This window comes from Falco cherrug, chromosome 6 (assembly GCF_023634085.1).
Source record: "Falco cherrug isolate bFalChe1 chromosome 6, bFalChe1.pri, whole genome shotgun sequence".
Lineage (NCBI taxonomy): Eukaryota > Metazoa > Chordata > Aves > Falconiformes > Falconidae > Falco > Falco cherrug.
Window position 1 is genome coordinate 80,634,161 of NC_073702.1, and position 15,939 is coordinate 80,650,099.

Consider the following 15,939-nt stretch of genomic DNA (forward strand, 5'->3'; position numbering starts at 1 on the left):
GGTGGGTGGGAAATGCTCATAGAGATTGCTGTTCAGGCACATTAATGCAATCCTTCCTTGTTATTTCAAAGATAATCTGCTCAATTCCAATAGAAGGGGATGCTGCTGAACAGAATCAAGGTGAGAGGCTACCATATTTTGCTATGGTAGAACAGGTTTGTTGGGTGTACTGGCATAGAGTGAAATTCATAGCAAGATTCAGTACTGAAGCAATACTGTTTAACTGTGACTCATGAAGAAAGTAGAGATTAGTTGTGAAGCTGTACGCTAGTAACTTATTTCTTGCAGTGTTCTCACGTGCAGTTAACATGCTACAGAAGATAGGCTTTAGTGGCTTAAATGCATTTATTTTATGTGCTTGCAGATGTGTAGGAAGCTCAGCTGCAGGGCTGGAAGTAGAGCCTGCATCTGGTGAGCTGCAAGTCTGGGGTCTACACTAGGATCAAACTTGAAAGGGGTCCTGTCTTCTGTATGTGGTGGGTTCATATAAAATGGCAAATCCCTTGTCCTTTCTGGAGCACCTGCTTTTCTGAACCCTTTCTGGAGAGCATGGCGATAGCAAACCCCTCTCCCTGAGCTTGGTTTCTAGCAGGTGCTCCTGCCCTTAGCTCTACAGGCCAAGTCCCACCAGAGTCCACTCTTGCTCCTCTTTCCTCTTCCCTTCTGGCTCAGATTCTCACCAGGCTCTCAGTCAGTGCAGATACTGGTCTGGCAGCTTTAATTTCCAGCCTGCGGAGGCTCTGATGAGCAGGTAGAGAGGCTGCTGGAGGCCCTGAAACTTCAGGGGCTCAGGCTGGAAGAAGGCAGGGAGCCCGTATATCAAATTTTAAAGTCTTGTAGCTTGATGCGTGGAGACCAGTGAAGGTGCCTTGGCATTGCTGCACCCCACTCAGGTTGGACGTGTGAGAGGCTCTTCTGTGGATCAGCATGCGGGAGGAGGTCGGGCTTCTTCACAGTGGCTGTCGTTGGGTGGGCTCTGCAGTTCCTGTGCGAACGCAGTCCAGCCAAGCTTCTGACTGCATTTGGCGGTATATGGGATGTTGTCTTATTCATAACTGCTTTGCTGAAAGGGGACCGAAGCAGAATTCAAGGGCTGTGGAACCTGCTTAGGGAGCCTTTTGGTCTTCTCCCCCCTGACCTCTGCCGATATCCTCTGCCCTGTGTGCTTGAGGGGCAATTCTTACACCTGAAACTGCCAGGAGCTCTGAGCTGGGACAGTGGGAATAGCTGCAGAGGCAGATTAAAAGAATATAATAAATGTGAAAAAGAGTGTATGTAAAAGGGAGGAAGGTAGGGCAACAATGATTTTTTTTTTTTTTTTTTTAAATAAAAGACTCCAGGATATCCCTTCTGTTCAAATAGGAAAGAGATGCTGGGCTTTATCTGCTTTTGAAATTCGAAAATTAAGAGGTGGCTGCAGGAGTTAGTAGTCTTTTATAGGGAACACAGTCCTGTAAAAGAACAAAAGGGCACCAACTTTTAAGAAAAGGTCAAATTATGAAAGGGATAATACAAGGTTTCTTATGCAAGAAGCAGTTCAGATTGTGTAATTACAGCAATCCTTTTATCTGAAGATCTCACACAGGTGTTAATTAAACCTAATGAGGCCCCTGTGGCACAATTGTTACTGTCTACATTTTTACAGACGGAGGACCTAGAAGCTGAAAGAAATGGGGTTATTTGTCCGAGATCATGTAGCAGCACTGTAGAATTGGTGCTCATGAGAGAATACACAGAGTGTGACTTGAAGTCACCTGGCACAGCTATGGGCAGAACCTTTTCCATGAAACCATGCTGTATATCCCTACTGTCTTCACTCCCCGCCCCCCCCCCCCCCCCCCCGCAAAAAAAAAAAAAAAAAGTAGGTACATGCAGATGCAGAAAAAGAAACCATAGATTAAGAAAAATCATTCTTTCTAGATGGACTGTCTTGGTTAAGCCTGTAACTGTTCCTGGTATTTTTTCTGTTTAATTTTTTTCTAACGCTATGCTTAGGATTTGCAGGTTCCTGTGATATGCTGGCTAGCATTCAGTGTTTTGAGAACCTTATGGGAATTAGCAATAAGGAAAATATATCTACATTGGTGAGGTTTTGTATGTTAATTCTTTCATGTGTTCATGTCAATCTTTCCAGTGCAGAGCAGACATTGTTTTGTGAGCTCCCTACAGGGAAATCAAACAACTCTTGCCGTTGTTTTTCTTCCTATACTCTTGAGCTGTTAATTCCACAAGAAATTCTGTAAAAGTACTGGTGGATGGATGGGGATGGGGAAACAGCATTTTGAGATCGTCTTACGGTGCTTTGTTTGTAGGATGTTGGACTTTTGAGCAAGTCATTTAAGCTTCTTGTCTGTTTCTGACCATACCCTATATAATGTGGGTGGCTGCCTGCCTTGAATTTAGTTATTTTATTCTTTTTCCCTGGCAGTAGAATGTGGGCAGCTCCAAGACAAAGCTTGTCAAAATTGCCACCCTTGTTATCTCTGGAAGCCTCCATAATGGGCTGAACGTGGTGGACTCTACCACTGCCATGATGCATTGGTGTGGATCTGTTTCAGAGAAGTGGTACTCCTGAGTTGTGCGGTCTGTTGGCACACTGTTGTCCTACTGTGCAGACTGGATCATTTAGAAATGATATGATATAAATATCATATATAAAATAAATGAAAAGATATAAAAAAACACCACTGTGTTGTGGTGGTCTCAAGTGTTTCAAGGCGTTCCCCACGAGCAGAACGCACAGCTACTGTTCCATGGGAAGCGTGGTGTATCTGCTCATCTTCCATAACAGAGACCTGCAGACCATGAAAGGAAAAGTAGCAAACAAAAGGGATTTTTAGAGTAATAACCTGCTGGACTTTTTTGTTTTTGTTTTTCAATGGCCTAAATGAACAGGTTTACAGCTTTTACATTTGATATTATTTTTTTCTCCCTTGCAGGGCTGTAGGATCCAGCTACAGTTGTCACTGCCCAAAATTATTTAAATTGTTTTGTGTTTACCCTATGTATGCTTCGCTACCGAAAGCAGTCTTGGGAAAGCAGTGTTGAAGATGGTAGTTACAGGAACATGCAGGAGCTTAGTATTTGTATAAGTAAGCCAAATAAATGTGTAGGTCAAATAAAATAAAGCTTTTTAGTTGTCTGCTTTGTGTCTCAGTGTCCCGCCAAAAGTTAACTTCATTCTAACCTTTGGTTGCAGTCTGGAGTGTAGTGGGGGAAATGGGAGTCTCTATATCTGGCAGTGTAATTCAAAGTCCAGCAGAAATCTAGGAGGAACTCAAATCACTTTTGGGAGAGAAGAAGCATCTGAAGAAGCAGATGCTAACTAGAGTTGGTGGGAAGGGAAGAGGGTGAAGGAGCAGCAGCAGGGTAGGGGGAAGGTGGGGTGTAAGGGCACCTGTGAGTTGCTGAGGAGAAGGGAATTGGATGGGGAGGGCAGGAAATAACTCACCAGATATTAACAGCCAGCAGCTCTGCTGTGTTTAACTTATTTGCTTTGCTATTGAGTTTGGATTCCTTGAGCTGGTGGAAATTATTGGATTGACTAGATATAGGAATTTTTTTACAATGAGGGTGGTGAAACTGGTGCTGGACCAGGTTGCCCAGGGAGGTTGTAGATGCCCCACCTCTGGAAACATTTGAGGTCAGGTTGAAGTAGGCTCTGAGCAACCTGATCTAGGTGAAGATGTCTCTGCTCAATGCAGGAGGGTTGGACTAGATGATCTTTACAAGTCCCTCCCAACCCAAACCATTCTGCGTGTCTGTGAAATTTTAAAATTTGTGGATTGATTTTGACTTACAGCAGGCAAAATAGTCCGAGAATAAATTGCAAATATTGTAAACTGTTCTCCCTTATTGCTTGCTTTCTTAGAATATGACTTTTCCTGGATGAAATAGAACAGCGCAATTTCTGGGTGCTGGAACAGTGATTATGGTGGAATCTGGAAAAGTGGCTAGACTGAACTATACCAGCATCTTTAGTAGTTTTTAAACAATTTTTGGTTTTGCGTCTACTGATCCAGGGTGCTTGGGAAGGGTATCAGCTGAATTCAAGGGTGAAGTTTTAATTCTTGAAGGGCATTGGGGATAAGGGAGGAACAGTGGAAGAGGAAATTAGATGTATATAGTTGAGATCAGGTAGGCTACTAAATGTGAGAGTGGAGACCTGGAATACAATAAAACATTGAACACTATTGTAGGAACTCGTGAAGGGGAGCAAGAGAGGAAGAAAAAAATTTTAAAATCTGGTGGGTTTTTTTTTGTTTTTTTGTTTTTTTTTTTAACCAAAAGCAAAATTCTTGTGTCCAGGTATTCATCCATAATGAATGGATGTACTGTTTTCAGCTCTGTTACCACAAAGGCTTCCTTTATCTTATCCCTCCCCTCTTGTTTCTAGAGCAAAACTTCAGGTTTCCTTGTGGAATTCCTCATTGCAGTTTTCAGAGCCATTGGTTTGGAGTTGTGTGCACTTATATTCCCTTTATAGTTTTGTGTAATATCTATTCTATAACAAAGAATATTTGATGCCTTTCTATCAGCATGTCTCGCCACAGAAGGAAGATAATATTGTCTAATTGCATTTTGGTTTTGGTGGTGCAAATCTGTAGCTGTTGGCTTAAGCAGAACAGCAAGCAAATTTCTTCACATATTATAGTCCTTGGGGAACATTGCACAATTTAATATACACCACACTTCAAAATCTGTGCTGTTTTCTTTCAGACTTTAACTTAAAGCAGCTCTGCACCTACTCAGTGGTGTTTCTTAGCCTAGACTTTGTGCTGCTTTGTTGTGCATTTTTACAGCACTGCTTTTTAAAAAAATGAAGATAAACCCTTGCGGAACACTACTTATATTATCTATGCTAGTTTTGTACTTCTATCACAAAAAAAAAATATCTTTCAAACAGTGTGCTCTAGGATGTTATTCTCAATATATTTAGGTTAGGCAGTAACAAAGGAGCCTTTGTTTGACAGCTGGAACAAAGCACTTTAGATTCACAATATGTGCTTAAATAGAAGCTTGGTACCAAAAAATTCCAACATAATCGGACTGTCTCTAGTCATAAAATTCTTGATATAAGAGCCCAGATATAATCAGATTTTTAAAATTTCTTGTTAGAGTATTTAGAACTTGCTTTGTAAAAATGACTGGTATATCACAATACAATGCAATTAGTTGTGGAGCATTGCATTGTTTCATTTATTTGTGAACTTATTTCAGTTAATGTACTGGCCTGTCTTCTAATCAACGCATGGCATTTATTCAGAGGCAGTGAAGAAAGGCAGATGTTGGTTTAGAGATTCCTGGAGCAAGGAAAGGGGCGTAGTGAACTGGGATTGAATCATCCGCAGTGGACATTAATATACAGCTGACATTTGTTCATGTATGTGAGCTGTGCTGATTGGAAACCTTTACCAAAGCTCTTCCTCTACTATCTCCAGTAAAAGAAAGAGCTGTATTGTAAGCCAAGGAGCATTGCATTGATTTCTGCTAGCTTCCTTGTCTTGTGGGATCTTTTTAAGAGTAGAATTTAATTCACAATAGGCATCTATGCCATTGTGCTGCATAGCCTTGCTTTTTTAAAAATGCAGATTCAGCCTGGAATCAGCAGTACATGTTTTTCTTTATTTCTGTACAATTTCATATGTAGTGACAGTACTGTCAGCACTGCTTACAGAGTAATGTTGATATCAAATAAAGTGCACCAGCAATCAGCTTGTTTTTTCCTTTAATGTATCTTTTGATGTTACTGTAAATTATTTTTATTGTAAAGTCTATATTGGAAATGTGGGCATTTCAGTGGTTTTGTTAGAAACTTGATGTTTATGAATGACTATGAAAAGCGAAGAGTCAACAGGGCACTGTTCCTTTTGTATTGTGAATTGATTAAACAGAAATGATGTCTCCAAAAAAACACCTACACATTAAAAGTCTGGTGGTGGTTGAAGGAATTTACAGATGCAGCAAATCTGAAGATAAGGACTATGTGGGATAGACACTGTATGGATTGTACCTTCTATTTTTGTGCATTGACAAAGAGAAGGGGTTGCCACATACAGAAAACTGTCCACTATTTTAGCAACTGTTATGCACATCAGGCACTTTAAAAAATGTAATTACTCTGCATTTAAAGAAATTATGAAAGTGTTTAGTTTATGCTGTAGTGAAAAATACTTAGGAGGCTCTTACTATTAAAAACTTCGCTATCAAAAATACTGTAAAAACTTAAATGTTTTTCAGAAGTCTTATATTAAGAGAAATAGAGATTAAGCTGCCTCTAGTACACTGAAATTATTATACATAATTTTCACCTGTATTGTACATCTGATGCTTTGTCCTCAGTCTCTTTTGCTGTCATTTGTTTTGTTGATTGTAAATCTTTCGCAGTAGGATTTTATTTTTTTTTTGTTCTTTTGCTCTTGTCTGAGCCTAATACAGTTGGAGCCTCCAGTGGCAAATAACTACTTTGCTTGCAGGATGGTCATGTTACAGGGAATTGTAATGTAGGTTTATCCCCGTAGTCATGGTGTGACTTAAACTCAGCCCTGAAAGAACAGCTGTGAGGATAGTTCAGCCTACATCATTGCGAGGTGATAAGGAGAAGGAAACATAGGAAAGCAATTTTTTTCTAATGTTGGCCAAGTAATTAATCACCAAAGTCAGGACTGATGTTTCCTGCCAGGCTCTCACCTCTCTCCTTTCCCAGAGATGTGCTGCAAGAACCTTTCTGGCTTTTGTGGCTTCTTGCTCATCTTCCTGCTGATGTTGAAAGTAACTGTATCTGCACCCTCAGAAAACCCACCGAGTCCTACTGCTTGTGGCCATAAATTGTTGCTCCGTTTAACTGTTACTGCTGAGACAGAGAACGTGTTGCAGATCTGCGTGGCAATCTGTCAGCAGTGTTGCTACTACTGATGTTCTACAAAATCGGGGCACTGCTCAAAGTTTCTGCTGAAAGTCTACGCTAGGCTTGTACTAGAGCCTTTTGGGTGAGCAAGTTTCATATACAGCATGGACGTTTCCGCCTTAAGATGTATACTGTAGGTTGGAAACTTGGTGACGTGCTTTGGGGGAACATTTGTCAAACCTCTGAAGAATGTAGCTTTTTGTTCAAAGCCTAAATGAGCGCTCTTACATGCAATATGGGGGGGTGGGTGGGTGGGAGATCAGATCTGCCAGTGTGTCAAGCTTTTTTTAATAAAAAAGTGTAACAGCTAAAACATGTCTGTTCTTGGTTGTTTGGTTGGGTTGTTTTAGCTTCCAGACTTCCCAGCTGTGCTGCAACACTGACATTCAGTACATTACATTCGGAAATGTTATATATGTTTTAAGGAAGCAGCAATTTCCTGGCTTGTACCTGGTATGGACTGGTGGTGGTGGTGGGAATGCAGAGCTTGCTGGGAGGCAGACAGCCTGCTTGAGCAGTCCTTGTCAGAAATCCTTCAGACATTGTTCTCCATTGCTCCTCTCACAGGAGCTATTCAGAGTACCAGGTCTCCTTCCCTTTCCTCCCCTGCCCAATTTGTGTACTGGTGTCTTGCTAGGAAAGAAAAAGGAGTGGAGAGATGGTAGACAGCTGATGTTGCCTGCAGCAGGGGAAGCTTGTAGCATCAAATGTGACATCATGTCATCGCTGTGTTGGCTACTCTGATGCCTTGTGTCTGGCTGGGAACGCAGGAGACCTATTTTTTTGTACTTGTCAGGTTACTAGTCTTTTAACTTTAAATTGCACAGGAATCAGAGGACACCATGGATCTAGCATCTCAGCAAGGTAGGGTAACGCAGGAATTATAGAAGGGTTTGTTGCCTGTAGTAAGAGTGCCAAATAACTGAGGAATACACACAAAACAAAGAATTATGGAGCTGTAGCGTACTCTACAGATTTTTGGCCCTCCCGATTTAGGGTGAATTCTGTAGCAGTTGCTTCTGACTCCAGAGGATGTTCAGCAGCCAGGAGTTTGGTTTGCTCAGCTATTCTTCAAGGTAGTCTTGATAGTTCAGGAGCACAGCTGGAATGCTGAATTTCACAAAATTGTCCTTTTGGTTGGAGTGGAAAAAAATAAGTGGTAGGTGAGTGGAGTAATTTCACTTGTATTTTGTTCTAGCCTTTTATGAACTGAACGTGAATGGTTGGTTGTGGTACCCAGGGGTTTATAGCCTTGCCTGGAAAGCTTTAGCTTCTGCTTACTGGCTTTTCCAGGAGCTACTTTTTCCACTGGCTGCTGGGAGTATTGTAAGGACCCTGGCCCATTGAGCATTTTAGTTTGGATTAGGTGTGCAAGCCTTTGAAGGGAATCTCCCAGTTGTTCTGTTTACTGTGCTTTGCTTTGCAGTGTAGAGCAGTCTTGGGGGTGCATGGGCTGGTTTTTGTTCAGGTGGAGTAAAGTCTGAAGATGTGCTCTACAGGTGTGCCAGAGGGGCTCCAACTACCAACTGGCCTTCGACTGCACTAAATCTAGAAGTAAGACCCTCTGAACTGCAAATGTTGGGGCCTCGGTACTGAACTGTTTTACTCCACAGATGTGCACCTTTTAGTCCATGTAGTGGGGTGGGCACAGCTCTGGGGTACAGCTGCTGCTCCTGTCACTTCAGTGGGCTCTCCCAGGGTCTGCCCCCAGCCCCACACCTTTTGGAGCCAGCCTTGCCTGCATGTGCAGTTTGACTCTGCACTGGATTTATTCTGCTGGCTTCCATATGCAGGGTTGAATGGAAGGTAGGAAATGTTTTGCTCTGTACCAGTGACCTGACCATGACAGGAGGAAGTGAGGGAAAGGGGGAGTTGTTTACAGGTTTCTGGAGCAGGACCAAATGACTTTCACTAGCTGAAGAAACACTTTCTTAATGTCCAGCAATTTGTAGAATATCTTGATTGATCATCTTCCCACCTATCAGCAAAGAACAGACATAAATAAACATAAATATATGTAATACGTAGCTAATGAGACTGTGACAATTTTCTTAAGTTTTTTAAAAATGATGATGAATAGTTCTGATAAAGTTGAACCTTGCCATCAAGGGGATAAAGCCAAATATCAGAATATGTGGATGTTCTCATATACTTGATTAAAATTACGTAAATTGCTTCTTTTGTTCAAAGCTGTTACAAAACACGGTCTTTGGAGACAATGCAGTTCTCTGGCTGCTAACTGAGAACAGTAGTTGGTCAGCATCTTCCAGGCCTGTGCTCTGGGTTGACTTTAAATTGAGTGGGATGTCTGAAGTGTACCAGGCAGTAATGGATCGGGATGGACAGCAATTTAAGGGTTAATTTTTGCTGTTTGCACTGAAGTAGAAGCTTTTTCTAGGGTGTCTGTGGGACTGCTGCAAGGCAGCAAGCTAGCAACAGAACACAGTGAAATAAAAAGCTGGTAAAGAGAATTAAGTCTTATTCCAAATGCTTGTCTGTAAAACAGTATATATTGAATACATTAAAGTTCCTTCATTTAAGAACTTCATCAAAGTGGAGGGGTTACTTTTTGCATGCAAGCTGTGTTTTAAATGACTTGCGTTGATGTGAAGTATGGGACAGAGCAACAACATATTAAGCCTTTGTGTGTGGTGGAGGTATCTGAGTGCCTGTGGTTTCTTTTGGTGTTTCAGTCTGTTGGTGAGCTGTGGGATTCTGTGAAGGTCTTTTCTCTGTTGCGGTAACATGCTTAAAAGACTAAAATGAAGACAAAAGAAGGTGGTCTTCCTGAGTCTGATGGCTTACAAATAGCAAAGGCCGCCTGCATCTGCTATTTGGCTGAAAAATCCTGGAAAATCTGGTGTGGAGGGATCTCAGGAGAAGACAGTTGATCTTGCTGGCCTCGGTCTTAAAAACTATGCTGGAGCTATTCCTGAGCGATGTTCATCTGACCTGAAAACCAACGTTGGTGACTTCCTCTGTCCCAAGCAGTTCGGTTTAGTGCTTTACTATATCTAATGTTTTTTCTTGTGTCCTTTGGCTCAACTCAGTTTTTTTGCTGAGGACTCAAATTGTGAGAAGAAGTGAAAAGCCCTGTTTTACCATTTTTTTTTTTTTTTTTTTTTTGCAGCACATAATAGCACAGAAAATTACTCCCCTCACTCCTTACCTCCACTAGATCGAAGAACCCTGTGCATTGCCCTCTTTTTCACACGTCCTATTTGCTAGACTTCTGATCACTTCCATTACTTCTGCTTAATCCAGATCTCTGGTGAGCTGCAGGGCTGAAAGCTGGACTGAATTGAGCCTTATTTGCACGGTTCCCCGCTCTGCAGCTGGCACTGAGGTGCCTGGATCTCTTCCTTTCCAGAAGAGCCCCAAAGCAGCGTGCAGCAGTGTTCAGCTCCATGCTGCTGGAGTCTCTTGAGACGTAACCCTAAACTGCAATGCTGAAAGGATTAAAAAAATCATTTGGTGCTGAGAGATAACAAGCGGATATGGGCAGCAATAGCACTTATAAAATGCCAGTGGAACAAATTATTTAGAAACGTCTGTTAGTAGAAACTAATTGAATACTGTGTAGCGGGATGCAGCCAAGGATTAATGAGAGAGGGAATGAATAGGCATGTGGATCCTCTCATCTGTTTTCCTTCCCAAAATAGCCTGTTTCTAGGGCCAGGATGGGTAGGACTAGAACACTGAAACAATTGGACGCACAAACACCGTGTGAGCATAATTACGTTGAAGAAAAATGACAGCGTCGTTAAATGGGTGTAGAGGGCTGCTGCGACTCCCGCGTGGGTAACGCAGGAAGCCTGATGGTGAATGGCTTGAGAAAAAGGAGGTGTTTCCACTCGTTCAGGTGTTATGTGGTCACTGGTCGCAATCCAGCCCTTACTCTTCTGGTCGTAACAGTGGTATTTCTGACTGCATTTGGAATTCCACACGAAATGCAAATGCTGATATGTTTTTCTGGTCAAAGTATGGGCTCAGGAATCTCACCTGGGCCCAAATTCCAGTCTCCTTGTGGTGATCAGGATAGGGAAAATGTCTTCAGCTCTGCTCCCTGGGAAACATGCCACAGATGTAGTTCACCTCTGCTGCTGGAAAGGTGTTTCTCCTTTGCAGGAGGAGCATGGTTGTTGGCGGAAGGGCTGGACCCTGCAGTAACTTGGATGATGATCATTTCAGCTAGAGCCTTCTGGCAGCATTTTGCACCCTAATAATAGCAAAACCATGAGTTTAACTGCCCTAGAACAGTCTGTTGGCCTAGGGAGAAGATCTAGTCTCATTAGTTCATTCTGTGTCTTTATTCCACCCCATCGGCACAGAAGCAGAAGGGAAATCAGTACTAATGATAGATTATTGTAAAACTGGATCACTTCACTAAACCAGAAAATGTAAACAACCCCTCTTCTTAAAACCCCTCAGAGGATAAAGAAAGCAATAAGCAGTAAAAAGCATGCACAGATGGATGTTCTGATAGTAACACGTTGTATTGAAAATGTTGGAAGGGAAGGAATGCTAATCATGCAGAATTGTAGGCAGCGAGGTCAGGAGGAAAGCACTGTTCTGTAAAGGTTTTCCATTTGTGGGCTAGCTCAATATATCCTCGAAGGCATTCTGGCTTGGGCCAGCCAAGCTTGTTACCTGTCACGTATGTGATTTTGCTAGTATACTGGCACTATAGAGAATACATGTACTGAAATAATAATTAAAAATGGAACTGTGTTCCTTTGTTTTCAACACAGGGACATAAAATAACTAACTTACAGAGAGAAGAATTCAAGAAATGTGTAGGTATTATGTTATGGTAGAGTCAAAGCAATCTCTTAAGAACCATTGTTGTTTTTGTTTAAATTTGAAAGTAAATATTTTTGTTGGATGATAAAGTAAGCATAACTTGGGAGAGCCTGGCATAAGTTAATTGTTAAATTGCTGTAATTCCATGTGCATCTTCTGATGAAATATATTGTTGAGATACCATGTGTATGTGTTCATTTCTTGACCTAATAACAATACAATTTTTTTAAACAGGTTAGACTTCAAATGTGTAATTGCCATCTAAGATTGTTTTAAAAGTGGAGCAGTGAAGAGTAGGAGTTTTCTTAGAATTGAATTCAGAGCTGTTACTCTAGGAAAAAAGCACAGATGATAACTTTGAGCCAATTCTTTGGAGCCTTACCAAATTAAAACTCTGTGAAAGTTCTGGGAAGCTGGCAGTTTTGTCCTTGTCATAGAAGAAAGTAGCTTAGCATCCTGGTTATCTGATGTTTTCCATTGTAGTCTTAGTAATTCATCCTTGAGCAAAACAGACCAATATATTTTACCAAAGAGGGAAGAACTGTCTGTGAGGTGGTCTTTACTTTTTGTTGATTGACCTTTTTTCTTCTTCAGGTAAAATGGAACCTTTTTGTTACTGCTAATTAACTTTTTTTTTCCCCCAAATTTGATTTCTAGCTGATAAATTTAGACGGAAACTGGAAGAACTGGAGAAAGAGAAAAATTCTTTAAAGTTTCAGCTTCCTTCAAGACATCCTTCAGTTAGGAGTTTTTTGGATAGGTTTGTTACCCAAGTTCAAGCAGCATTGCGCTGGGCTGCCGATCATCAGTAAGTTTGTTGATTTCTTATTATGTAAAATGGTACTTCTGTTTTTTTCAAAATGCAGACTACAATTTATGAATAATATTAATAAAAAGTTTTAAAGACCATTTAACATATCAATATAGAATTTGTTTGTGAAAATCCCCCCTGTCCCCCCACCTTTTTTCTTTCTGCTATTCTTTCAGGACAACACTGAAAAACAGTGATCACAAACTGGTGTATTAAATGGAACTTATCTCACTGATGTTGAGTGGGAATGGAATTGAATCCTTGACACAGCAGCTTGAGCATACAACAGCAAGGCAGCTTGAGCAATGGTTCCCTGTGGAGTTAATTCTGATGCTCTTTTCCAGGCAATGAAAAGATATATTTAAATATAAAGTAAAAACAGATTTATTTTTGATATGAATAGATCTTCGGGAGCTTCCTTTTATGCATCACTTGTTAGGTGGCAGTAATGTACTCAGCATTGTACAAAGTCACAGAAATAAATTCTCAACCTTCTCTTGAAGGGATAACAACTTCAAAGACTGGGGGAATGCAAGATGTGTTGGATGACCCAAGGGAGGTAGTTAGTTTAGGAAGAAAACGTTGTCTCAATTTCTAGGTCTGTCTTCAGCTATGCTGTGGTTACTGTTGTTAGAAGAAAGAGGATTCTTTGTAGATATTGGAAGCTATTCTCAAATGCAGTAACACAAATGAAAGAAGGAAAACCTGTTTTCTGGCAGCTTGTACGTAAAAAGGCTGCAGTGTGCTAGTCAGTACGTTTGGGTGTAATTTTTTAGACATGAAAATTGGATAAAATCAGTACAGATAATAGGATTTTATTGCAGAGTTTGAAACTTTTAAGGGTACTTTTAGCCTCTATTTATAGTATTTAGTAATGAGGCAGGTTTAAAACAAACTGCCCTCCCTCAGAGCTGTCTCTTCCTACCTTCTAAAGCCCTAAGAAGCCATTTTACCATTCCTTGAAGATTAGGATACAGCATTCTATATTTTGTCATTAAGATGTGTTTGATTTATGCCTTAATTTGTAACGATAACTTTTGCTTTAGAGGTGGTGTTGTCTTTGGTGTCATAGAAATTGAGTCACTAAAGCATCCTTGAAATACATAGTCTGCTTAATTTTTTTTCCTATATGTGTAGATAATCTATTTTTTATGTAATATATATACTTTTGTGAAAGTGTTCCTGTTCTTTGGATGATAGTATCTGCAACTCTGCACAGGTCTGAGAGCAGTGTACTCTTCAGTGTCACATGAATATACTCTTCATTTTTCTGCCTTGTGCACACGCCTGCCTTTGTGTTTGAGTTTGACTGTTGTTGTGATGCCCTTTCTTTTCCTGGCTTGATTCTTGTAGCCTTTTACACTGCTTTATCTGTGGTCTGACTCTCTTGTTGACGTAGCAAACATACCCTTTGTCTTCAATACTGGTGTTTAAAATTTTTCTGCTTCCAACAGTATTTTTAGATAGTACAGGGTGGAAAACATGAGCATTTCTTCAAGGAAAATTTGTAGGCTTCAGTTTTATTTTAGTTTCCAATTTCAATTGGAACAAAACCAGTATACCCAAGATTTCTTTTTTCACCTGGAAAACTGAAAAGATGATCAGACTAGCCCCAGAAGACCAGATCATTGCAGTTTTACTGTAGTTAAGACAGTCTCATCTTTTTGCAAATAAAGAACTTTTGAAATGAAAAGTGTGTATGGCAGGTAGTTTAATACATAATAGTGAAATTCATGCCCCAGTTTGGTTTTATTTGTTTATTTGAGATGAGATTTTAGGTGAGTGCATTCGGTGTTGACACAGGATATTGGGGGCAGGTGGTAGGAGCCCAGGGTTGGTTATGTTTAGCTTAGGAACAATGCCGTGTATGTGCGAGCACCTAGGTTTGGTGAGATCAGAGATCTTATTTCTGTTTCCTCAGTACCAAGAAGGCAGACGTACATGGGGATTTCAGAGGAGCTTCTGAGAATAACCTATGTCTGTTGTGGAATGTTTCCGAAATCTTGATGGGCCACTCAGAAATTTCTATTGCCTACAGCTGTTGGAGAGGTGCAGCTCTGGCTAAAAGTGGCTTCAGAGCTGCTGAGAAGTGTGGTCTGTTGGAGCCACAGCAATCTATAATGATTGTAAGGCACATACACAGTGATGGCCTAGCACCTCATAATATGGATGTCTCTTTGATCTGTTTTTTTGTTACAAAAATATGGTTGCACTGTCATTATGTCTATTTTGTTTAAATATTAATGCCATTTATTTTAGTACCAGGGTTTTATTTTGCTTTTTCAGTACGTTCTTCAGCCCACAGAGAGGGATGCATGTCTTCTGACGGTCCTGCAGAAGAGACTGGAACCTCTTGTTCCACACGCTTGTTAAACAGCTGTGCATGAGATCATAATTGTGTGATTAATCATGCTTAAACCAGACTTGCGATGCGTGTTTTGTATGTGGCATGGAATTATTTGCTTTGCAAGATTACAATGAGAAGTCATGCTTCAAAAACATTCTTTGTTTTAAACAAGATATTGAAATGCATCTCTGCCCTTTATGTGGAAATGCATGCGCTTGTCTCTAGAGGTGAACACAGAAATACAATTGGCCTTGCAAGCATGCGTGCCTCTATGCAGGAATGTGCAAGACAAAATAGGTTTGCGTTGCTTGTAGGTGCATTTTGAGAGGCTGATTATAGACTTGACACTTAATGCACTGGTTGCCTTGGGGTCCAATCATGCAAAGATTTTACAGCTGAGGGTTGTACTGACCACTGTGAGGATTCCCGCTGACTGTGATTTTGAAAGAACTCGCTGTGCAAAAGAAAAGTAAAATTTGGCATCATGGAGCAAACACTCCAGATGATCTCTAATGTAGTCTCCAAAAGCTGACAGAAGCTGCAAAAATGGCTTTGGCAAGTTTCTAAACTTCTGTCTAAGAGAGATTTTTCTCTATATTGATAGAAATTACATGCCTTAGTTTTGTCTCTTTCAAGGCAGTGATGGATAAATTTCTGAAATATGAAAAAGCTGGGGGAAGCCTGAAGCTATACAAGTTTTCCTTTTTCCTTCTTCAGCGTGTTGTAAAAACAGTGTAAATGTTTGAGATAATAAAGGAAGATATGCCAAGGAAAAATCTCTTGTTCTCTAACTGTATCTGCTTAAAATGTAATCATTCTGGTGATGGTATGTTATGACTCTGAAGGTAACATGTAGTATTCTGTTCTATTTAATCTTTGAGATGTCGATACCTGGTGCTAGTGCTGATTTTTAGCTTTTGTAATTTTTTTTTTTTTCAAAGGGTTAGACATGAAGAAACCCAGCTTTGGCATGAAAACGAGCATAAACTTTTGAGGTCCACTTACCAGGAGAGGATGCAGTTTTTGGCCACAAAACGAAACCAACTTTTTCAAGAAAAGAAATGGTTACAG

The 15,939-nt window shown here is 40.6% G+C and overlaps 1 protein-coding gene across 4 annotated transcripts in view; it reads left to right on the top strand.

The window, feature by feature from the left end:
- DISC1 (DISC1 scaffold protein) overlaps nt 1-15,939 on the top strand; it is a 207,661-nt gene that overhangs the window by 47,117 nt on the left and 144,605 nt on the right. For all 4 annotated transcript variants that reach the window (XM_055714247.1, XM_055714245.1, XM_055714249.1 and 1 more), the window contains 2 exons: nt 12,368-12,518; nt 15,810-15,939. In XM_055714247.1, the coding sequence (XP_055570222.1) occupies nt 12,368-12,518; nt 15,810-15,939 (281 nt within the window). The remainder of the gene's footprint in view (nt 1-12,367; nt 12,519-15,809) is intronic.